This window comes from Pelodiscus sinensis, chromosome 24 (assembly GCF_052426305.1).
Source record: "Pelodiscus sinensis isolate ZL-2025 chromosome 24, ASM5242630v1, whole genome shotgun sequence".
NCBI lineage: Eukaryota > Metazoa > Chordata > Testudines > Trionychidae > Pelodiscus > Pelodiscus sinensis.
In genome coordinates, this window is record NC_143075.1 from 10,958,615 (window position 1) to 10,982,884 (window position 24,270).

At 57.4% G+C, this 24,270-nt stretch overlaps 1 protein-coding gene across 4 annotated transcripts in view; it reads right to left on the minus strand.

Annotated features, from left to right (window-relative positions):
* Window positions 1–24,270, minus strand: part of AGRN (agrin) — a 263,261-nt gene that overhangs the window by 27,066 nt on the left and 211,925 nt on the right. For all 4 annotated transcript variants that reach the window (XM_089773045.1, XM_089773046.1, XM_075906396.2 and 1 more), the window contains 13 exons: window positions 23,908–24,053; window positions 23,129–23,234; window positions 21,520–21,633; window positions 19,023–19,187; window positions 15,606–15,749; window positions 14,555–14,679; window positions 13,985–14,090; window positions 9,293–9,676; window positions 8,405–8,539; window positions 5,676–5,803; window positions 2,800–2,914; window positions 2,378–2,497; window positions 302–649 (listed from right to left, as the gene is read on the minus strand). In XM_089773045.1, the coding sequence (XP_089629171.1) occupies window positions 302–649; window positions 2,378–2,497; window positions 2,800–2,914; window positions 5,676–5,803; window positions 8,405–8,539; window positions 9,293–9,676; window positions 13,985–14,090; window positions 14,555–14,679; window positions 15,606–15,749; window positions 19,023–19,187; window positions 21,520–21,633; window positions 23,129–23,234; window positions 23,908–24,053 (2,136 nt within the window). The remainder of the gene's footprint in view (window positions 1–301; window positions 650–2,377; window positions 2,498–2,799; window positions 2,915–5,675; window positions 5,804–8,404; window positions 8,540–9,292; window positions 9,677–13,984; window positions 14,091–14,554; window positions 14,680–15,605; window positions 15,750–19,022; window positions 19,188–21,519; window positions 21,634–23,128; window positions 23,235–23,907; window positions 24,054–24,270) is intronic.

The following is a 24,270-nucleotide window of genomic DNA, read 5'->3' on the forward strand; positions in this document are numbered from 1 at the left end:
TTCTGAGCGTCAGTGGCCCCCGACCCAAAGAAGGTTCCCCTCCCCTGAACTAGGCCATTCCTGACAGGTGTCTACCTGCAGGATGCAAATGGCTAACTGCCGACTGTGGTACCCACACTGCCTGGTCTGGGCACCCCGTTGTGCGACCCCAACACAAATGCGGTTCACTGTTATCCACCGGGAATCCTGGGGCCATGCCCAGCCCCCCTCCATCTCCAGCTGGAGTCAGGGTGGGGCGTAGCACCTCCCCGTCAGGCCCCTGGCATTCAATCACCGCGCCCACAGACGGGGAGCCACCTACATTTCTCACAGACCGCGCCCCCTTTCCCCGCAGGGCAGCTGCAGGCGAACTCCTTCCCGTCGTCCTCGCAGGTGCCACCGTGCAGGCAGGGGTGGGAGTCACAGGGCCGGGCTGGCTTCTTGGTGGCGGAGACTAGGCGCGTGGGCTTCCTCCGGGTGGTGGCCGGCACGGTGGTGGCGGGCCTCCTGGTGGTGGCGGGCCCTCCCATCTTGGTACTGGGCCTCTCCATGGCCTCCGGGGGCAGGACGTGGGCAGCCGTGGGGGCAGCCAGCCGCCAGGTGGTGGTAGGAGCCATGGTGGTGGCAGTGGTGGTGGTGGCGGTGGTGGTGAAGAGTCTGGGGATCCAGTCTGAAACACAGCGAGTGGTGGATTGGTCCACAGGAGGCCTCTGACCCCCAGCAGGCAGCCTTGGGGCAGGGAGGGGGCTGGGAGTCGCATCCCTGGGTTCCATTCCCAGCTTTCAGCGGGAGGGAGAGGAACTGGACGGGGAAGGTGCCTTAGAGGTGGGACTCCAGCGTTTTGGGCCCAGCACCCGGCACGTGCGTCATGATGGGAGATGGGGACTGGGAGCCAGGACTCCTGGGTTCTATTCCTTGCTCAAACAATGACCCCGAGCTAAACAAGTTGCCTGCCTCAGTTTCCCCACCTGCCACATGAGATTAGTGCTTTTTCAGGGATGGAGCCTGGATCCTTCCCACCCCCTTACAAGGGTTGCTTCATTCGGGAAGTAGCATCCTCTGCCCTCCACTGGGCCTGGATGAGCCCTTGCAAGGGATGATGGCCAAAGAACCAGCTGTTCCACCGGCTTGAAAGGCTGGAGAAAAGCCGGTCTCATGGCTCAAGCCCCTCTCTCCCCATAGCTTTGCCCTCTAATTAGCAACTCTTCCTTGGGCAACAGGAGATTGCAGGCAGGTGCATGGCTCCAGCCGCTGTCCAGACCCCCAGGGGTGTTGGCAGAGCGGCCATCACTGCTAATCACGCTAAATATGCTCCTGAATAAAAGGGAACTGCATGCGGCGCCAACACTTGCTGGGGTGTTGATTCCCCCTGGCAAGTTTATCAGCCAGAGGCTGGCCAGCCGTCTGGGCAAGGAAATCGACTGGGCAAGTTTATCAGCCAGAGGCTGGCCAGCCGTCTCTGCTCGCCCCGATCTCTGTGCCTTTGCGCTGCAGCCCCACAGGGCATCCAACCTCCTGGGCAAGCTGGGGGCAGGGCGATCATGAGGCTGCAGGCCCCCCTTGGTGGTGGCGGGGCAGCAGATTTATACTGTGGGGGTTTCTGTTCCGAGCGCAGGCAACCGGAGAAGAGATGGAGACAAAGGCCAGCCCCTCTGCTGGGGTAAGTCAGCACTCCAGGGAGCTGCTGATCGGGCCAGAGAGTGAATTGGGGTCCGGGTGTGAATTCTGCGGCAGTGTCGGAGGTTCCAAAGCCCAGCTGCACAGAATGCAGCCCCCAGTCTGTCCCAGAGCCCCGCACTGCCCTTCCTCAGAGCAGGGCCTGGCCAGCCCTCGCGGTGCCGTCCTTGTGTGGAAATGTCCTCGGGACGACAAGGTTGTGACGACGCGTCGGGGTTTTCCCATCTCCTGCACCCCGAAATGGCATGAACAGACTTCACCAGCCAGTAGAATGGAGGTTGTTTATTGTTCCTCCAGCACAGCACAGCACAGATGTAATCTGGTTACAGGAACTGGGGCTAAGAGGCCTCAGTGCCCCCCTTGAGATAGGGGAGTCCCAGCCCCCCTCCCCAGCTCCTTCTTCCCTGCCTTCCAGCCAGGAACTCCCTTCCCCCCTTCCAGCCCTGCCCACAGCCAGGGCAGCCTTCCACCTCCCTTTGTTTCTCCCCATGGGGGGCCGCAGGTCAGACAGGTTTTTGAGTCACCTTTGCATAATGAGGTTTTCCCTGCTGGGTCTTGCTCCAGACAGCAGAGGTCACCACAGCCCAGCAAGTCCCCCCACTACGTCACAAAGGTGCATTTGATGGGTGCCAGCCAGAGACGAAAAGGACCCAACACGGAGAGAAGCAGGGAAGCCAGGAGAGCGAGTGACACAGGCAGACAGAGGCTACAAAGGACTCACCAAAGTCCATGAATTTGATGTGGTCCTGCGGAGGCTTCTTCACAAGGATGGGCCTCTTCTTGGAGGCCTTGATCTGCTTGAGCAGGGCCTTCTGCACGTCGGCCGCTGTGTAGGAGGTGGCTGCGCGCCAGCCGGAGGAGGGAAAGGCAGAGTGAGAACAGACAGCTCCCACCCTCTTCCCCTTTGGTGCAATCCCCTTGAAGCCTTTCCTTCCCTGCCCTGCCAGGGGCCTGCTGCCCTCCTCCCGGCACGCCTGCTGCAGTTGCTGAGCAAACGATGCAGCATCCGGAGGTTTTAACGAGGCCCTTTCCCGCCCTCTGGCTGGTGCGACTTCCTTGGGTTTGAGGCAGCTCCAGCCCCGCGGTTGCCCCCCACCCTGGCCGATGGCGACGCCGGGGAGAACTGGCAGAGGCGGCTCTCACCGGGGTCAAAATGGGACTCCACGATGACGCGGACGGCGCTGCTCTGGCCCAGGTCTCGCACACGGATGCTCTTGAAATCCTTCTTCACGTCGGAGTTCCGGAACAGCTCGTCCAGCTGGCCGGCCGGGGAGAAACATCAAGCTGGGGAGTCAGAACTGGCCCGGTGCCCCTGCTTCCTTTCAGCCTCAGGAGCCTGGCCGACACGGCCCCGCAGCCCGACGCGGCTGCAGCCCCTCTCCCCGCCAGGTGGGTCCCCTAGCTGAGCCGTTGCTTACTAGGACTAGGAGCAGCAGCGTTGTGAGTAGAGGCCCCTCGTCGTGCCAGGCTCTGCATGGATTCTCCCTCCCTCAGCAAACTCGGCTCGCTCCTCCATTGTGCTAGGTGCTGCGCATGCCCCCCCCCCCCATTTCCACCTCCCAACGTTACCCCTAAGTGATATGGGGGAGGCTGGCTATGCCAGGCTCCGAGCAGACCACCCCCCCAGCCAAGATCAGGGACCACTGCTGTGCCAGGCACTAAGCGGAGACCTGACAAAGATCTCCCCCATCATGCCAGGGGCTGCCCAGACCCACTGCCCTGAGATCAGGCCTCTCATTCTGCAGGGCGCTGTGTGGACCCCCAGTCAAGACCCTCCCCTTCCCCTCCCCCCATTGTGTGGGACACTGCACAGAGCCTGGACTGAAATCAGCCTCTCTCATCCCCCTGTGCTATGCCAGACACCACGGTGATGCCCTGCCCCCTGCCATCTGAGATCAGGCCCCTGTCCCAGATCCCCATGTCACCTCCCCTCCCATGCCAGCTGCTGTGCAGACATTTGGGGAGAGAGAGAGAGAGAGTCCCTGCCCCGACGAATGCACGGAGGATGGTGGAGACAGGCCAGGCAAGGCTGGGGAAAAGGGACTGTCTGTTTGCCCATTTCACCGGGGAGGGGGATGGAGGCGGGGCCACCAGATTTACTAAGGTGTTTAGACACTGACGGATACATTTTCAAAAGCACCTAAGACAGTTCAGTGCTCAGCTCCCATGGACCCCCCGCCCCCCGCCATCCGACTGACCCTACATCTTTGGGCAGCTAAATACCAATGAAAGTCTGGCCATGAGTGCTGGAGCGACAGTATGTGGCAGAGCTGGGAATTACACACGGATCTCCTGGGTCCCAGCCCAGTGCCTCAACACACCCTTCCATCTGTCTGTCACCCCGGCTGGATCCAAGCCCCCACTGCCCTTCCTCTGTGCCAGACGGCGCGGACACAAGAGTGTCCCAAAGGAGAGGTCCCACGGGGTTCTCTACCCCCATGTGTTCCAGGGGCATACCATTAGCTATGCACACACGCCTGTTGCTAAGGGAAGGAAGGATCAAGGGTTCTAGTCTCAGCTCAATCTTACTACATGCGCCCGAGCCCAGGGCGCCAAAAGGGTTCAGGCTGGCCCTGCCTATGCCAAGGGCTCATCTACTTATGTAACACCCGACTGCTGTCCAGAACAGGCGCTGTTGGTGAGCTAGCTTGGTTCTGTTCATACGGATGCTGCACCCGGTGCAGCGCGCTGCTTCTCCGTCTCTCCCGCTGCCAGCCCGCCCCCCAGGGCACGACGCTCGCCTGAGAGCTGGCAAAGGCAGAGGGAGCAATGCTCGTGCTCCACGTGATCAGCGCCAGTCTTGGAAAAGCAGAGAACTGTACTTAGAGGGACTCCCCCAAGTGTCTGGCAGAGCTAAGCACGGAGCAGAGACACGGGGGGAAGGGAGGGGAGGGTGTCATTTTTCTAGGGGTGCGTGTGTATCTCATTAATACAAATACACTTATAGCTATTAAGAGGCCCAAACCTGCACCCTGAACCAACTAGCCCCATGGTGCTGATCCATGCACGCTCTTGAGCGTGGGAAAGTTCGCCTGCAGCTGTGGCGTTTGAGCCCCGCTCTGGTTATAACAACACAGAGCAAACTTGAATGTGAGGATCTCAGGGCACTCGACCTAGGCACCCAAGTGCTACTGTTCCTGTTTCACAGCTAGGAACACTGAGGCACAGAGGGGTGGACGCGGTGGGGAGTGGGTCTTACCCAGAGGCACATGGGGCTTCACTGGCACAGCCAGGAATATCAGCCAGGGCTCAGACCAGTTCAAGCAGGCCCGCGGAAGGGGGGAAAGGGGGCAGTCACCCCGCGGCCCGGCAATCCAAAGGGGCCCATGGCTCTGTGTTGCCACCACTGCTACAGTGTCAGGGGTGGTGGCCAGAGCCCCAGGCCTATTCATTTGCCTCCGGAGCATCGGTTAGCGCAGCTCCGAGAGCTGCGGGGGGAGGGGGGACGGTGTGGTGCACTCTGGGTGGTGTAAAGGGCTGGCTGCTCCAGCCCCGCCCCTTCGGCCTGAGACCCCGCCCCTTCCAGGAGCATGGCACTGCTCTCCCCCGGGGACCAAGGGAGGCTGTCAGCACGAGAAATCTCCACCACCCCTCGTGTGATCTCTGGGAAGGTGCATCCTGGCAAATGTGTTCCGGATCCATTGCAGGCCTGGCCTCTCCATTGGGGAGTGGGGGGAGTGGGCAGAAAAGCGTTCCCACCAGACGGCCGGCATTGCCACAGCCAGGCACCGTGGAGATGCAGGGCAGGACAGAAAGGGCGTGTCTGCTGCATGTTAACTCCACGCGTGAGAGAGACGGGGAACCCGGTGACTTGCAGCAGTTAAGGAAGATTCCCCGTCTGCTCCCATGCCAGAGGCGTGATCCTTAGAGCCAAAGGTTACACGTTCTATTCCCCACACGCTGCCCACGGAGAGGGTCCATTCAATCTGGTAGAGCAGCTCAAGGAAGGACACCGAGACACCGAAGCCCCGTGCTGTGAGCCGAAGGCCGGGCCACGGCTCGTGGAGCAGCCAACTCACCGCGCTCTCGATGCTCCTGGCTGTTTCTCCAAAGAGCTCCGATTTGGGGTCGGCCATCTCGGGCGTGTAGAACAGCTCCTGGCCCTCCACCTCCTCCAAGATGAGGACCCCCTGGAAGACCTTGGTGGCTATGGGGAGCAGGGGCAACGAAAAAGAAACCAGAGAGACTCGGTTAGCTGGCCAGCGGGGAGGGAGTTGGCAGCCAACAGCTGAGTTCAGTCCCTGGCGGGGGAGGATGGTCGTGTGTGGGTAGTGCCAGGGCTTGGGTTAGTTTGGATGGCTCTGGAGAGTGCTATGGAGGATTAGTATTGGAGGTTGCTGGAGCAGGTGGGTCAGATGGCAAAAACCAGGCTAGAGACGGCAGCTTTTACCATACGGGTTCCTCTGAACTCTGGCCCGGATTGCAGCCCCCGGACCGGCTGGGTAACAAGAGAGAGACGTTAGCCAGAGCAGGACACAGTCAATAAGGCAGGATCAGACATGTGCATGCAACACACAGAGGCAGCTGTGGAAGCCCATAGGAGACCGGGTCCCTTGGCAAGGAGCATTCCCTTGCTGGGGAGGGAACCGGACAGCCTGAATGCAGGTTTTGGGGTCTGTGGCCTGGCACCTCCTGTGGAGGTCCCACCCAGAAATCCGAGGAAGGGGAAGGAGCCCTGCAAAGGGCGACCCCCCCCCCCCCCCCAGCGAGCCCCAAGGGGGTGCACAGGGAGCTGCAGAAAGCAATTCTCCCAGCACTGGGGTTAGTACATGGAGGGGCGGCACCCCCTTATGGGGGTGGGGGTATTGTACGCAGAGAGAGGGGGCATCCCCTGGAAACCCCATTGCATGAAGTGTCGGGGGGCGACAAGGAGAACCTTGGGGGAAACCCCCCTGGAGCGCGCCCAGGGGCGGGGAGCTAGTTTGGTAACCTTGGAAGCAGGATGCTAAGGGCCTGCATCCGGAGCACATGCACGGGGCTCCGGAGACACGGATGCCGCACCGAGCGCCCCAGCTGCCACGCGCAGCACGAGTCCCGAAGGGAAGGCACAGAGCCTCTCGCTCAGAGCGAGACCGGAGCCGCGCCAGTGGGTGGCAGCAGGGCCTGCGCCTGGGTGCAGAATGAGACGGAAAGAGAAGCCCCCAGACGCAGCGGCCCCAAACAGGCCCCTCAGAGACACAGAGCCAGCAGCTGCGGCTGCTCACCGCCAACCAGAACCTCGTTAGCCAGAGACGAAACTGAAACCCAGGCCACGCCCCCCCCATGCTCACTGCCGCCAGGACCAGCCCTGAGCACTCCCATTGCGCCTCCAAGCCCGGCCAAAGAGACCGGCCTAGGAGGTGAGTGTACCCGGTACTGCACCAGGCTCCAGTGCAAGGGAGGTGAGTGCACCCGGCTACTGCACCAGGCTCCAGTGCAAGGGAGGTGAGTGCACCCGGCTACTGCACCAGGCTCCAGTGCAAGGGAGGTGAGTGCACCCGGCTACTGCACCAGGCTCCAGTGCAAGGGAGGTGAGTGCACCCAGCTACTGCACCAGGCTCCAGTGCAAGGGAGGTGAGTGCACCCGGCTACTGCACCAGGCTCCAGTGCAAGGGAGGTGAGTGCACCCGGCTACTGCACCAGGCTCCAGTGCGAGGGAGGTGAGTGTACCCGGTACTGCACGAGGCTCCAGTGCAAGGGAGGTGAGTGCACCCGGCTACTACACCGGGCTCCAGTGCAAGGGAGGTGAGTGCACCTGGTACTGCACGAGGCTCCAGTGCAAGGGAGGTGAGTGCACCCGGCTACTGCACCAGGCTCCAGTGTGAGGGAGGTGAGTGTACCCGGCTACTGCACCAGGCTCCAGTGCAAGGGAGGTGAGTGTACCCGGTACTGCACGAGGCTCCAGTGCAAGGGAGGTGAGTGCACCCGGCTACTGCACCAGGCTCCAGTGCAAGGGAGGTGAGTGCACCCGGCTACTGCACCAGGCTCCAGTGCAAGGGAGGTGAGTGCACCCGGCTACTGCACCAGGCTCCAGTGCAAGGGAGGTGAGTGCACCCTGCTACTGCACCGGGCTCCAGTGCAAGGGAGGTGAGTGCACCCGGCTACTGCACCGGGCTCCAGTGCAAGGGAGGTGAGTGCACCCGGCTACTGCACCAGGCTCCAGTGCAAGGGAGGTGAGTGCACCCGGCTACTGCACCAGGCTCCAGTGCAAGGGAGGTGAGTGCACCCGGCTACTGCACCGGGCTCCAGTGCAAGGGAGGTGAGTGCACCCTGCTACTGCACCAGGCTCCAGTGCAAGGGAGGTGAGTGCACCCGGCTACTGCACCGGGCTCCAGTGCAAGGGAGGTGAGTGCACCCGGCTACTGCACCAGGCTCCAGTGCAAGGGAGGTGAGTGCACCCTGCTACTGCAGAGCCGGGATGGGGCGGGGAGGATCCTTTCGAAAGCCGAGGGCCCTCCTGACAAGGCCCAGGCTCTCTGCCGCATGCAGGGGCCCAGCCAGAGCTGTGCTGCGGGCTGCCACAGGCGAGGGGGTGGGCAGCAATATCCCCACGCACGGCTGCCCCAGGCCATGTGGGCTGAGGCAGGTCCAAACAAGCGCCCCCAGCTCACAGGCTGCCAGTGCAGACCCGGAAGCGAGACACCCAGCCCAGCCGCTGCCCCACGTCGGGAGGCTGCTCTAGTCCAGAGGGGACAGCGGCTTGCAGCCCCGTAGCCCCGAGGCGCAACGGGAATCGTTCTGTGCCCCCCTCCCCTTCACACACACTCACCAGGGCAGTTGCTTCCCTCTGCATCGACAGCCGCTGTCTTGCCGTCAGAGCAGCATCCCAGAGGGGCGTTGTAACACGTGGCTCTTTCTATGGCTGGGGTGGATGTCACTTGGCTCTCCTCCGGCTCCTCGTCTCCTGCATGGCAGCCGGGACAATACGGGCACATCACAGCCCCGGTGAGAGACGGCACCCCCCCCCCAACCCTATCACAGCCCCGGTGAGAGGTGGGACCCTCCTGGACTGTGTTACCGCGATGGCTACAGATGGTTCCAGCACCAGCCAAAGACGTCTCCAAACCCAAACCCTTCCCCGGAGGCAGGCCAGGCCCTTGCCGAGTGGGGCCCACACTGAGCCCCCTGCGGGCCAGCACACGGGCTGGCTCAGAACTGCTCTGCCGACAGTCCCCAGCCGGCAGGGCTGACCTCCCCCCCGCAGTCAGGCAGCGGCAGCCGTGCCCAGCCTGTGGGAGACGGACGGGGCCGAGCAGGCAGCTCTGTGCATACTACAGCAGCCCAGCTTTGCTGAGAAGCAAACGGCCATGGGAAATAGATTAACCTCTCCCTCCCCTCCCCGCGCTGGTGGCCCCTGCTGCAGGTGAGTGCGGAGGCAGGTAGGTGGCCTGGCCCTGGGGGCTTGAGGCCTCCTACCTGTGCTGGAGGAGACCCTCCCTCCCCACCCTGAGGCTGCCACGGCAACATCTTTCACCAGCACCCACCTCCCGTCTCACCCTGGCCTCACAGTTCCAATCTTCCCCAAGCAGGTGCTGCCACCAGCCTTCCAGGAGGCCTGGGGTGGGAGCTGAGAGGTGGCGCCGGCAGGGGGCAGGGAGGAGGGGTTAGCAGCAAGGGGGAGGTGCAGGGACTTGGAACCGGAGCAGAGGGCACTTACCGGCAGAGCCAGCCCCACTGGCTTCCTGGTCCCCGCTGATGCCCAGTTCTGGGTCCCCGCTGCCTTCTGCACTGCCAGACTCCGAGTATGCGGGCGGGGGGGTGGCCAGGACCACAGGAGCAGTGGAGATGGGGCGGACGGTGGTCTTGCGGATCCCCTGGGTGGTCCAGGGGGTGGTGGTCGGCCGGGCCGTGGTCACTCGCCGCGTGACAGGCTGGCTCCTGGGAATGGGCCTTGCTTCGAACAGCGGGGAACCTGTGGTCGTCTCCGCCGGGCCGGGAGCCGGGGTGGTGAGCCTTAAAGGTGGCGGGGGGAGGAACCTGTCCAGGGGCAGCGTGGGCAGTGGTGCAGGGGGCACCGTGTGACTCACGTGGGTGATGGATTCTGAGAGAGCAGCAAGAGAAGGTGGTTAGGGGGGCAGATTGGACCGGAGCTCGGACCCCATCCTTTGGGAGTCAGGGCTGGGCAATAAAACGGCAGCGGTTTGCCAGGCTTAGCCCCGGCCGGCTGCCATCGCTATATTTACCTGCACCTCCGTAGGTGCAGACGATTTCAGCTCTATTGGCTGCAGATCACTGTTTCTGGCCAATGGGAGCTGTGGGAAGTGGTGCAGACCGGCTGGCTCCCATTGGCTGGGAATGGCGATCTGCGGCCAATAGGAGCTGCAATCGTCCTTACTTGTGGAGGTGCAGGTAAATATAGTGGTGGCAGCACACCAGGGGCTAATCCTGGGGAACCAGATCTGGCCTGTGGCTTGATATGTGCCCTCCCTTGGCTTATGGCCATGTGTGCCATGCTGGGAACTGCAAACAGGTGCCCCACATCCTCCATGGGAACTGTACCCAATCCTTCCACCGAGAGGTCCATGGGAACTGGGGCCCTCTTTGCAGTCACAGGACCCATGGGTGCCCAGGCCAGCCCTCTGGGGGAGGGACAGGGGAGAACATGCCCAGTGGCATAATAAAATCACAGACATGTAGGACAGGAACGGGCCTCAAAATATCAGAGTCCATTCCCTCACTGAGGCAGGACTAAACGTTACCTAGCCCATCCCTGATAGGTGTTTCTCGAACCTGAACTTGCTCTTACAAGGCTCCAGTGACTGAGATTTTACAACTCTCCTCAGCAATTTGTTCCAGTGCTTAAAAACCCTGACAGTTACGAAGTCTTCCTAATGTCCAACCTAAACCTCCCTTGCTGCAATTTAAGCCCATTGCTTCTTGTCCTGTCCACCGCGGATAAGGAGAAAAATTTATCACCCTCCTCTTTACAGCCACCTTTTACAAACTTGTTATCAGATCCCCCTGTCTGCTTTTCTCCAGACTAAACAATCTCAGTTTTTTCAATCTGTACTCTCAGGCCATGCTTTCTAGACCTTTAATCATTTTTGTTGCTCTCCTCTGGACTTTCTCCCATTTGTCCACATCTTCCCTGAAGTGCGGTGCCCAGAACTTTCCAGCTGAGGCCTTATCAGTGCTGAACAGAGTGGAAAAACTACACCTCATGTTTTGCTTACAACACTCCTGCTGCTACATCCCAGAACAACGTTCACTTTTTTTGGTTTTTGCAACTGCATCCCGTTGCTGGCTCATATTTAGCTTGTGAACTATGATCACCCGCAGATCCTTTACCACGGAATCATTGCCCGTTTTCTATTTGTGCAATTGATTATCCCTTCCAAAAGGTAGCATCTTGCATCTGTCTAGATTGAATTTCATACAATTTATTTCAGGCAGTTTTCCAGTTTGTCAAGATCATTTTGAGTTCTCATCCTATCCTCCAAAATGCTTGCAACCTCTTCCAACTTGGAAACTTAAATGTGAGCTCTCTAAGCCATTATCCAAACCATTTACAAAGGTATTGAATAGAACCAGACCCATGGCAAATCCCTATGGGATGCTACTCAATATACCATTCCAGCTTGACTGAACTGCTGATAAAAAAGAATACCTGGAGAGTAGTTCCTACCAGTTGTTCACCCCCTTACAGTAGGCACCTCTAGGCTATATTTCCCTAATTTACTTATGAGAAGGTCATGTGAGACAGTATCAAAAGCCTTACTGAAGTTGAGATATACCACACCTACCGCTTCCCCCTTATCCACAAGTCTCACTGTCAAAGGAAGTGACTAGGCTGCTGTGATACGATTTGTTCTTGGCAAATACATGATGAACATTACTTATCAGCTGCTTAGTCATGCTGAGAGGGATGACTAGCACGGCCCAAACACAAACTATTCCATTGCGTAGGAAAGATAAAAGTATAGCAGGAGACAGCCTTCGTATAACCAGATCTTACATAATCTACAAATCAAAAGATGAATATAAGCAAATAACACAAGTATGCAGGGGTAAGATTAGAAAGGCAGAGGCACAAAATGAGCTCAGTCTAGCTAGAGACATAAAGGGTAACAAGAAAACATTCTACAAACATATTAGAAGCAAGAGGAAGACCAAGGACAGGGTAAGCCCATTGCTCAGTGAAGAGGGAGAAACAATAACAGGAAACTTGGAAATGGCAGAGGTGCTTAATGACTTCCTTTCGGTTTTCACCAAGAAGACTGATGGTGACTGAATGCTTAACATAGTAAATGCTAGTAGAAAGAGGGTTGATTTAGAAGTAAAAATTTTAAAAAAAGAACAAGCTAAAAATTACATAGAGAAGTTAAATGTCTTCTTCAAGTCACCAGGGCCTGATGAAATGCATGCTAGAATACTCAAGAGACTGATAGAGGAGGTATCTGAGCCATTAGCTATCATCTTTGAAAAATCATGGAAGTTGGGAGAGTTTCCAGAAGATTGGAAAAGGGCAAATATAGTGCTCATCTATGAAAATAAGAACAACCCAGGAAACTACAGACCAGTCAGTTTAACTTCTGTGCCAGGAAAGAAAATGGAGCAAATACTGAAAGAATCCATCTGCAAACAGCTAGAAGATAATAAGGTGATAGGTAACAGCCAGCATGGATTTGTAAAGAACAAATCATGTCAAACCAATCTGATAGCTTTCTTTGATAGGATAACAAGTCTTGTGGATAAGGGAGAAGTGGTGGACGTGGTATATCTAGACTTTATTAAGGCATTTGACACGGCCTCGCAAGACCTTCTTATCAATAAGCTAGGGAAATACAACCTAGATGGGGCTACTATAAGGTGGGTGCATAACTGGTTGGATAACTGTTCTCACGAGAGTAGTTATTAATGGTTCACAATCATGCTGGAAGGGCATAACTAGTGGGGTTCTTCAGGGGTCAGTTTTGGGACTGGTTCTGTTCAATATCTTAATCTATGATTTAGATATTTGCATGGAGAGTACACTTATTCAGTTTGCAGATGATACCGAGCTGGGACGGGTTGTGAGTGCTTTGGAGGATGGGGTCATAATTCAAAATGATGTGGACAAACTCGAGAAATGGTCTGAAACAGGATGAAGTAAACAGGATGACGTTTAATAAGGACAAAAGCAAAGTGCTCCACTTAGGAAGGAACAATCAGTTTCACACATATAGAATGGGAAGCGACTGTCTAGGACAGAGGACTGCAGAAAGGGATCTAGAGGTTAGAGTGGACCACAAGCTAAATATGAGTCAACAGTGTGATTCTGCTGTAAAAAAAGCAAGCATGATTCTGGGATGCATTAGCAGGAGTATTGTGAGTGAGTAAAACACAAGTAGTAATTCTTCCACTCTACTCTGCACTGATTAAGCCTCAATTGCAGTATTGTGGCCAGTTCTGGGCATGACATTTCAAGAAAGATGTGGAGAAATTGGAGAAGGTCCAGAGAAGAGCAACAAAAATGATTAAAGGTTCAGAAAACATACGCTATGAGGGAAGACTGAAAGAATTGGGCTTGTTTAGTTTAGAAAAGAGAAGATGATAGCAGTTTTATCTTACAAAGAAGATAAAGAAGAAGAGGGAGATAAAGTCAAGGAGAACAATTTGAGGACAGGACAATAAGCAATGGGATTAAACTGCAGGAAGGGAGGTTTAGGTTGGACATTAGGAAAAACTTCCTAACTGTCAGGGTGGTTAAGCACTGGAATAAATTGCCTCGGGAGGTTGTGGAATCTCCATCTCTGGAGATATTTAAGAGCGGGTTAGACAGACCTGTCAGGGATGGTCTAGACCACTCAACATGCGGCCTGTGGGCCACACACAGCCCATGGGCCCATTTGTTTGTGACCCACGGTGCGGTTTGGGTTTACACGGGGCTCAACATGCAGCCTGCAGGTGGGAGCCTTGAATACAGCCTCCACTGGGAGCATACTCCACAACAGTGAGGCGTTTCCCAGGCGCGGTGAGCACTGAAAGACACAAGCAGGCGGCCTGGCCGGAACAGACAGGTACAGGTGTCAGTGTTTCTAGCTTCTAGCCTCCAGAGAGGAGGTGCAGAGAGCACCAGGGCATTGTGGGAAGTGCTTTGTATTCATGCCCGGCAGTGTGAAAGAAGCTATTTGCATATATTTGCATATATATTTGCATGTATACTCAACCACACTTAAGTTGCAGCCCTTGGCATGTGCTCTGAGTATCATTGTGGCCCCCAGGGCTTCCAAAATTGAGTAGCCCTGGTCTAGAAGGTGCTTGGTCCTGCCGTGAGGGCAGGGGACTGGACTCGATCTCTCGAGGTCCCTTCCAGTCCTAGTGTTCTGATCCTAGGCTTGTCTGGGGTGGTAGCTGGGGAGAGACTTACCTTGGCACGGCCCAATGTGCTTCACCTGGATGACCTGCCCCTGCCGGCATGCAATGGTCTTCAGCTGGCACTGGTCGCCATAGGTTACTCCATCAGAGCCACAGACCTGGGAAGGGGACGGGAGAGTGGGGGCAGCCGGACAGATTGGCACCTCCTCTCATCATCCCTCTGCGAAGCAGAGCCCACCTGGGTCATGGGTTTCTCCTCCCTCCCTCGCCATGACGCAGGCCCCCATGGCAGAATTAACCTCTCTCTTTCAATGGTCAGCAAAGGGTTAAAGGCCAGGGAGAACCTTGCTCGTGTCTCCCTGCTGGGAGGGAACCACTGCTCCCAACCGGGAGACAAATCCCAAAAGGGGCTATCGGAGAAATTCCTGCTCTTCCAAGAGGCTCCTTCGGCAGCCGGCAACGGCAGCCTTCCCTGCATGCCGAACAGAGCAGCCGAGCCTGCAGCCGGCAGAAACACCAGACTTCAGTCCCACAAGCGCCCCAGCTGTGAGGCCGAGCAGGCTAAATGCATGAGTGCCAGCTGTCAGGACCCAAGCCGCACCTGGCTGCCTCCCTCTTTTACCTTGGTCATGTTGGCCTCCACGCACAGCAGGGACGGGCACTCGCAGTGGGCAAAGCCATTGACCTCCACGCATGACGCCCCAAACTCGCAGCTCATCTCTTGGCAGGACTTTGGCGCGGAGGGATCTGGGAATGAGAGGAAGGAAATGACACACACATGCAGGGGAAGCGCATCGGTGGTGACCCTCTGCTCCGGTCATGCATAGAAAATGAGCCCAGCTCAGTCAGAAACTTTCCCAAGAGGCTTAAACTGGTCTCACCAAAGAACACAAAACAGCCCTCTAAAGGGGTTAAAGACCAGTGGTCTGAGACAGTCTGCTGTGCATGCGTCTGTGGGTGAACAGACATCAAGGGTGTGGGGTGGGAACAGAATTCAGAGCATCAGAATGGCCATTCTGGGCCAAAGCAAAGGTCCATCTAGCGCAGTATCCTGTCTGCCAACAGTGGCCAATGCCAGGTGTCCCAGAGGGGTTGAACAGAGCAGGGAATCATCAAGCGATCCCTCTCCTGTCACCCATTCCCAGCCTCTGACAGAAGCTAGGGACCCCATTCCTACCCATCCTGGCTTATAGCCATCAATGGACCTAACCTCCATGGATTTATCTAGTTCTTTCTTGAACCCTGTAAAAGTCCCGGTCTTCACAACATCCTCTGGCAAGGAGTTCCACAGGTTGACTGCGTGATACATGATGAAAAACTTCCTTTTCTTTGTTTTAAACCTGCTACCAATGACTTTCATTTGGTGACCCCCAGTTCTTATGTTATGGGAACAAGGAAATAACTTTTCCTTATTCACTCCCAGCAAAATAACCTCCTGGCAGCTGGGCAAAAGGAGACTCTCAATGGTAGCATGAGCACGAAGGCCTGGATCCCCTCTCTGGGTCAGCCACTAAAGGGCAAGTGGATGCCACATGCGTGAGCAGCCCTAACGTTCCGTCCAACACAATGCAGGGGTAAGCCACGTGCCCGCTAGCCAGGAAATCACACAGTGACTCCAGGTTTCTTGCGCAAGGGAAAACAGCCACTGTGGCTAAGTGGCTTCCTCGCCTCACCTTTCTCGCAGCCGCTCATCCCCAGCTTGCTTCCATTGGGACACTGGTTGCATTTCATGCCGGTGATGCCAGTCTTACAAGAGCACAGTCCTGTCATCTGCTCACAGTCGTCGCGCACCGAGCCCACCGGGTCGCAGTTGCAAGCTTTGCAAGGGAGGAGCGGGGAGGGATGAACATTGCCACATTTTAGAACACGAGCTTTCCCCTGGGAGAGCTGAGCACCCATGCACGCCAGTGAATCCAGCTTCCTTCCCCCCTTCCGCCCCTCCGCATTGCATTAATGTCAGTGGAATAAACAGGCCCCGAAAGTCAACAATGGAAGCCTTTGAAATGAACAGTATTAACTGTTGCATTTCAACATCGTCCCGCTTCCTCTTCCTTTTCTACAGGAGAGAGTTTTTAGAGGGAACCCCGGGGCCCCCTTTTGACAGTCTTTTTGATGGAATTAAAGACAGGAATCACTGTCCTCGCTGAGCAAAAAGGAAGATGTTAGTTTGAAACGGGCTGGAACGCCTGCTGGTGTTCAAGTCTGATCCTATTTCTTGAAGACAAAACAAGAAACAAACACTCAAACGGGGAGAAAAAAAGAACAGCAAAGATGGGAGAGGCAGCATCTGTCTCTGGCCTGGGCTCACTCGTAGCCTCACTGCTGGACAAACACAGGCATCGCCCACTGATTTAGGAGCCACTCTGAGCCCTGGCAAACTTGTCACAGCATCAGGCTGTTGAGGGCATTGCCTTTAGCTGCCTCTCTGGTTCCAGTTGTACAGCAACGTTGCAAAAACACGGGCATGGCTGCCTACACCAGACTCTGATTAGCCAGAAGGAAAAGGGAGGGGGAGAGGAAAGAAGAGAAATGGTGGGAAACAGACTCATGGCAGTGCTGGTGTGACAAAGACCCACATTGCAGATGGTGTTTGGGTTTTAACCAGAGCCAGTGGAGGTGCCATCTGGATCCCTCTCTTGAGGGTGAAGCTTGCTCCTTCCTGTTCTCCCATCACGCACTCAGCCAGCACCCTCTAATTTCCCTCCACAACCGCTGTTGGGGACCCCTGAACGGGAGGGATGGTGGATCAGCCCTTCCTCTCATTATTTTGTCCCCCGCTTTGGCTTAATTTCCAACACGCCAATCTGGGTCCATTGATTTCCAGTCTCACCCTTTTACCAGGCACGGTCTCATCATAGCCCTGGAGGTCTGCCAACGACATTGTGTTGAGACTCATTTGGTTTCCCCTTTTGCATCTTTCCCATCAGGGTAATTGTTACAGGTTACTGTGACGTTCTGTAAGCGATTCTCCACTTTCCCCACAGACAGGCTTACAACTGGGGCAGTCCAAGTAGGCCCCAGTGATCACTATGCTCCTGAGAGGCAGGTGCCAGTAACCCCATTTTGCAGATGCAGACACTGAGGCACAGAGAGGTGATCGTGATTTACTCAGGAGCAGAATCAGGAATAGAGCCCAGGAGTCCTGTTCCTGTACTAGTCTTTAATCCTTACACTACATCTCCCAAGGCAGGACTAGAACCCAGGAGTGCTGGTTCCCAAGAAGCCCGATTCTATCATTAGAGTCACGACCTCATTACCACTAAGGTCACTTTGGTAATCACATCTACCTCCAATGCAAGGCTCCACAGCCAGCCCCGTGTACCCTCTAGGGGCCTTATGATAAATGAGTGGCTGGCCAAGATTTAAAGGCTAAAGGGGCCATCACGAGCATCAGATCTGACCTCTTCCATACTACGGGCCAGAGATTATGTCCAGTAGTTCCTGCATTGGGCTCATGTCGTATGGTCGAGCTAGAGGGGCTCTTTAAGGGAAAACACCCTATTTCGATTTAAAGACCCCAAGCGGTGGAGAATTAACTACAGCCATTACATAGCTATTCCAATGTTAAACTGGCATCCTATTTCCAGCCTGAACTTTTCTGACATCGCCCCCAGCTACCATGATTATGAAGAGCCGGCCCAAGCTACGGGCTGACTGGGCTACCGCCCAGGGCGCTCCATTGTAGGGGAAGCAGCGCAGGGCTGCTGTGCATGCGCCGGGTGCTACATGGGGCTGCCGCACATGTGCCACGCTCCCGGGGCACACGAATGGCTCAGGCCGCCCCTGTGCTTATGTTTAGACAAAACATTTACTCCCAGAGCCAGGAGCCGAACCCCGGAGCAATGTTCCCTCTAATTTTCTCCACGTGCAGAAAACATTTTTTCTTCTGTGCACCCAGGCATGTGCAGATGTGCACCACCAGTAGGAACACGTGCCGGCAGCTGTGCCCAGCTGTGGGCGCACTGCTGATCATCTGAATCTCTCCTGGGCGGCCGCTCAAGCGCTCAGCTTACAGGGAACACTGCCCAGGAGTTCTGACCTCCCAGGCCCATGGTTGAATCAGCCAGGCATACTGCCTCCGTGATCCTTGAGCCGCAATCCTAGAGCTTGGAAGTCAGATTCAGTCCCTTTACCTAGGACGTGGTGGAATCCTGATGCACATCTATCACCTAAAGAGAGCGCACGATCATTTCTGAGTGCGAGGAAGACAGAATCCCATCTCCAATGTTTGCAATCCTGTACAAAGAACTCTCCTTTCCCTGACCCGTCTGTCCTTTTCCCATTTGGCACATATCGATTTTCTGGCTCAAGTCTCCAATGGAGCTTGAAATTAACATGGGTTTTTTTTTGGTTTACTTCCTTGTTTGTACAGAGGCATTGTCGGTGATGTCAGCGCAGATTTGGGATTTAGCCGTGCAGGGATTCAGGGGAGTGTCTGACGTTCCCTCGCCATGGATGGAGCAGCCAGCACCCCGAATCCTGCACTGGCCGGATTCCTTATCCCCCCAGATGCTGGAAGCAACCCTTGTTTGGAGACATTCCCGAAGCGCTAGCCTCTGAGAGAACTGCAGGAATTCGGAGTGCCTGGGCCCTGTACCACGCTGTCTAAGGAGATCTTGTCCTACAGAAGATCCTGCCAGCAGCCCAGAGAAAGGAACAAACTCTGTCTAGCTGCCGCTGACTGAGAGGAGTAACAATGGGGGTGGGGTTCGCTTTAGTAAAAAAAATACCAAAGTCGGGCCTGCACTTAGTCACTAACCCCAAGGCCAGGGTGAGTCAGGTCGGGTGATAAGGCCAGGGGCTGGCACCTTCCCCAGTGGCGAGGTCCTGGCACGTTACTTAAACATTAGCTTGACCCAGCCTAAGGAACAGGCTGGTCTGTGTCATTCTTCCTAACACCATCTTGTTAGGCCTTACGTCCCTCTGTGCTTGGCTGCCTCCCACCAGCTGGATCTGACCAACTTCTGGTGCAGGAGAGGGAACACCAGGGAGGAAGCTGTTTCTGGTAGGGCAGCAGGGCAACGGTAAACACAGACGTTCCCTGGTCTCCTCTGCCCACACGCCCTCCCGCCGGCGCCCCTGCTACTCACGGGTGCAGCCGCTCTTGCTGTCCGTGACGATCCCGCGGAAGTTCCAGAAGCCGGGCTCACAGCGGTCGCACTTCAGGCCCCCCACCCCCGGCTTGCAGGAGCACTGCCCGGTGGTGGGATCGCAGGCCCCCCCATACGAGCCGTAGGGGTAACACTGACAGGTGCCTGAGAGAGCCAGAGAGAGCAAACCCTCAGGCCCGTCAGCAGCAAGCAGGGTCTCAGACCGCAGGGGACTTGGCTGCATGCGCCAACCTGATCCGCTTGGCTGAGGTGGCACCACATTCCTGGGGCTGGTATCAGGACAATCCCTTGGCCCCTAACAAAGCCCTTCCCCTTAACACCCCCCCCCATTCGCCACGGAGTGGCCCTAAAACCTTCCAGCTCCTCCTCCTCACTTGGCTTGCATCTATCGTCCTTCTCTCTCGGAAAGGAGAGAAGAGGGGGAGGGGACTCATATTCCTGGGAAGCAGGGGTAAGAGGGATGGGTAACCCCAGGGTATCTGGGGCGAGAGGGCAGAAAGGGGCTAGAAAAGGGAGGGGAGTCCAGCAGTGGTCATGTCCCACCTCCCCCATGTCCCAGGATGGCGCTAGAGCCACTGGGTAAATCATTATCTCCAGAACAAATACTAGCCGAGGTGCTGGAGTCACTCGCATAGGAGGATTCCTCTTAGACGTACGCTCCTGTTGCCAATGTGTGGGCAAGGGCGGAGCAGGAGCGGGAGAGACATGGGATACAGAGCAAGCCAATCAAGCCAAGCGGCTTCCTCCGGGGAGTGATACCAAGTGGGAGCCCAGAAGGGGGTGCAAGGCCCCAACCATGGCTGGGTGGGGGGGTGGGGGGGTCACAGGGCGAGCGGAAGACAATTATAATCTGCACTGCAGTAGCCCTTAGGAGCCGCAGTCCCAGATCAGGACCCAACTGTGCTGGGCGCTGTACAAACACCATCCCCAGCCCAAGGAGACACGAGACAAATGGGGCAGACAGACTGAGCGGGGAGTACAAGGAAACAAGGAGAGCATGCTGGTTGGGGGGTGGAGCACGGGGGGCGGGGGAGGAGGGAGTCTCCCCACACCAGCTCCCTAAACAGCTGTCCAGTGTTCTCCAGGCCTGGAGGCAAAGCAGAGTTTTTGGAAGGCCCCGAGGTGGCTTTGTGGGTGATAATGGGAGCGCGGCGCCGGGGGCAGCGCGGGAGAAGGCATGCCCCACGGGGCTCCTGTGAGAATTCAGTGCGCGGGTGAGGAAGGCTGGGATCATTGGCTGACCAGAGGCAGAAGTCAACTTGGCAGCCCACGCAGTGCCCTGCGCTGGCCCCTTGGGGTTGGACCCACCCGCGGTGACTCCACGCCCTGGCGCTGTCAGAACGCGGCTGCTTATTAAATTACACGGCACGTTAACCGACACTAAATCCCCATCAAGCGTGCACGAGCCAGACCCATCCACAGCTTTAACCATATTTCCGCAGTTTAATGGGCTTCCCGAGCAGCCGGTCACAGCCTCAGCTGTTAATATACGGCTAATGCCTTTTCCAAACACGCCTCCTGCGAAAGAGCCGAGTCTGGTAATTATTTAATAAATATTAATGACGCGTTCATCAACGCCGCCGCCTGAGCAGTGGGGTCGCCTCTCCGGCAGCACCAGGGCGGGCTGCAAAGGATCTATGGACGAATGTGGGGGGGGAGGGGGTCTGTCTCATACTCTGGGTCCAGCCCCAAACTCGCTCTATGTTTGGGCTTACCCCTGTGAGCAGCAGCACTGAGCACCCACAGCTCCTAGCAAGGCGTGGGGCTCTGCACCAGGCAGGATCAGGCTCTAAGAAACGCCTGTTACCGTCCAGTAACGGGGCAGGCAGCAGAGCGGCTCAGCTAACCATCTCCGAACTGCCCCCCGGCCAGCAATCCCGAGCAAGCAAACCAGGCCACCGCCTGCCCAGGCTTTCCTGAGCACGGCTCCATCGGGAGCCCTCTGCCATCTGCGCAGGCCGCGAGAGCTCACACTGGGCTTGGGCCTTGCCCAGAGAGAGAGGGAGGGAGGGAGGGCGCCCAGATCAAAGCAAGCCCCTTGCATTGCTCCCTGCCTAGATTTAAGGCAGCTTCTGACCCGGACATGATTTGGCACTTTATAGAAACCAAAGAGGTCCTGGGAATTGGGGTGGGGGTCCCTCTCTGCTCACGGGGGTGCTCCAGACTGCAGGCTCTGGAGACATCTGGAAGCTCTAACTCGCCGAGTGGAGAACTGCCATGGGGCAGATGCTATGACATCCCCTCCCTGTCCCATGGCCACGTCGGACGGAGACCCTCAAACTGTTCTGTTACACCCTGTTCCCACGGTGTGGGCAAATCAAAGACCCGCTTCTCTACGGGGCCAGGCAGACGAGCAGCCCTCTGGAGATCTCCCCCTCCTCTGCAATCGGATCGCCACCCTGCCCCCGACAAGGGGGTCACAAGCCAGGTCCCCTCCTCCCTCACGAGATTCCCCCAAACCTGACGTTTCACTCACTCGGGCAGCCGGCGGAGCCCACGCCGAGGGCCACGGTTGTATTGTCTGGACAGCATCCGTATATGGTCTGGCTGCAGTGCAGAGCCAGGAGTGGTGGGGAAGGTGTTGCAACAGCTACAAGGAGAGGGAGGGAGGCCGGTCACATCTTGGGCAGGTGGAGAACTGCAGCTGTAACCAGGCTCTGCCAGGGCACTATAACAAACGCATGGGGCCCCGGCCGGTGTGGAGGTCCAAGGCCTCCAGGCACCATCACCCATGGTCTCTTCTCTGCATTGCAGCAGGGACGCTGACTCCAGGCCCACCTCATGCATGGAGAACAGGACCTCTCTGGTCCGGCAATATCCGTGGTCTGGCAGGACCCTGGGCGTTGCTGGAGTAGAAAGCAGGGGCCAACTGGGAGTCTGAGAGCAAAGTGGCCGGGAGCGGAGCCAGGGCTGGGAGCAGGGCAGGGAGCACTGCTGGGGCCAGTGGCCAGGGCTGAGAGTACAGGTGAGGCTGGCAGCCAGGGATAGGGCCGGGAGTTTTGCTGGGCCTGGTGGCCAGGGCCACGAGCACAGCTGGGAGGGGAGCCTGGTGGTCAGGAGGCTGGCAGCCCCTTGGGAGAGCCTGGAGGCCAGCAGCAGGGGGTCATAACTGACCTCCCCAGGTCCGGCAAACTCCCTCGTTTGGGACCGGTCAGGTCCCCAGGGTGCTGGGCCAGGCAGGTCCAACCTGGAGCTTGCAAACAGATGCAGAAAACAACTCAGCTGGTGCATGGTACCAACCATCTAATACTGGCCCCACCTGCAACACAGGCTGCTCCAGCAGTGGTCCCAGCCGCAGGGCAGATGAGGCCCCTGTGCTGCAGGGAAGGAAGTGGCTGAAGGCTGACCCAGCCTCGGCTAGCCCAGAGCCCGAACCCCAGCATCCATCTGTCTGACAGAGCGCTAGGAGCAGGCTCCCTTGTTAGCTGAGCACTTGGGCAGCACCCAGGAGAGAGTCAAATGCTGCCCAGCTGATTAGCAGAGCGCCCACAGCTGGCAGAATGTGTTTCTACTGGTGGTGCACATCTGCACATGCCTTGGTGCACATAAAATTTATTCCGCTCGTGGATGGAAAAAATTAGAGGGAACACTGGCTAGGAGCCCAGAGCTGACCCAGCACTCTGGTCACTGTGGTACTGGAATAGCTTTAACTGGAGGGGAGGGGAGGGGAGGCTGTCCCATGGCTTGAGTGGCAGGAGGCTGTTGAGCTGATGACAGCGATCCTGTTAGCTGGGAACAGCTGAAGGGCGGGAAGAAGGTGCAAGGGGGAGGCTGGCAGGGGCCAGAGGATGCAGGATCCCAGGAAGGGGAGAGCTTGCCTTCTCCTTCCCTGGAGAGCAGGCGAAGGGGAACATTTTCTACCGACTGTGCGTGGCTGCAGGAGATTGGCAGAGAGCACCTAACAAATGACACACGGTTGATCAACTCGAAAGACGCCAGCCCGGTTGTGTGGCTCACAGGGCGGAGGAGAAGGGACCCTATTGCCGCCCCAGACAAAGGCAGAGGAGCACGAGATGCTGTGGGGCAGGCGCTGGGTAAAGGCCAATACTCGGCTAGCCGGGGCCCGAACCTCAGGGCAGACTCACCATGGCAGGCTCCTTGGCCGGCGACGTAGAGGTCCTGGCGTTTCTCGCAGCGGGTCTTCTTGAGCTCACACTCGTTGGCGTAGGTCGCGCCGTCAGAGCCGCACACCTGGTGGGGGTGGCGAGGGGAAGAGAGATCACCGGCTGCAACGCACAGTTTGCAGAGAGCTGCCTACCCCGCTCAGGACCACGGGGTGCCCCCACCCGCCCGCCAGTGCTGGGGAAAGAAGCTGGGATTCTACCGCCACCACTAACTGAGCCTGCCTAGGTGGAATAAGGGAGATGGGCCATGGGCCAGCCCACAGCATCTGGGATTGCAGCATGGATGTAGCAGGGGGGCTGGGTTCTGCTTGTGGTGCACATCCGCACATACCTTGGTGCTCATAACATTTATTCCACCCATGGATGGAAAAAATTAGAGGGACCATTGGCTAGGAGCCCAGAGCTGAGCCAGTACTCTGGTCACTGTGGTACTAGTCATCTCCCCCGCTGAACAGGGTGGGTCCCTCAGCCCCGACAACCCCTCTGCAGTGGAAAGGCATCATTCGCACTGCTGACCAGAGCTGGAGCAGGCCAGCAGGGATACCACAAGAACCTGGTGGGACTTTGTCCCAAACTCGAATGGGCCACGGGAGTCCGGGACAGGTTGGGCTGCTAGGTTTTCCACAGCCCCACCCAACTGCGGCTGGGTTGCGAGCGCTGCAGTCCCCTGAGCCAGGCTGGGCTTGCAAGACGAGGCTGTAGGAGGCTCACTCAGCTGAGCCGGGGGCGGGGGGAATTACCGGGTTGCGGGGCACGGCCAGGCAGGTGAAGTCGCACACGCAGCCATCGTCCTCCACGTCCTCGTCCCATGAGCCCCCGTACTGCCGGCAGCGGGCCTGTTCGCACTCGTTGTCCTCCCCCGAGCCCGAGCCCCCCGAGCCACACTCTGCACAGGAAAGGAGGGGACCCTGAGCCGGGGGACCCCCAGAGCCACAGACCCTGGGGGCTGACGGCTCCTGGCCCACACCTGACCCTCTGAGAGCAGCAGGACCCCCCTCCTCCCAGGACCAAGCAGCCAGCCCCCAGGAGAACAGTACACAGCCACGGGGACTTCTCTTTGCAAGGTTGGCTCAGGGATCCACCTGCCCTGCCTTCACAAGCAA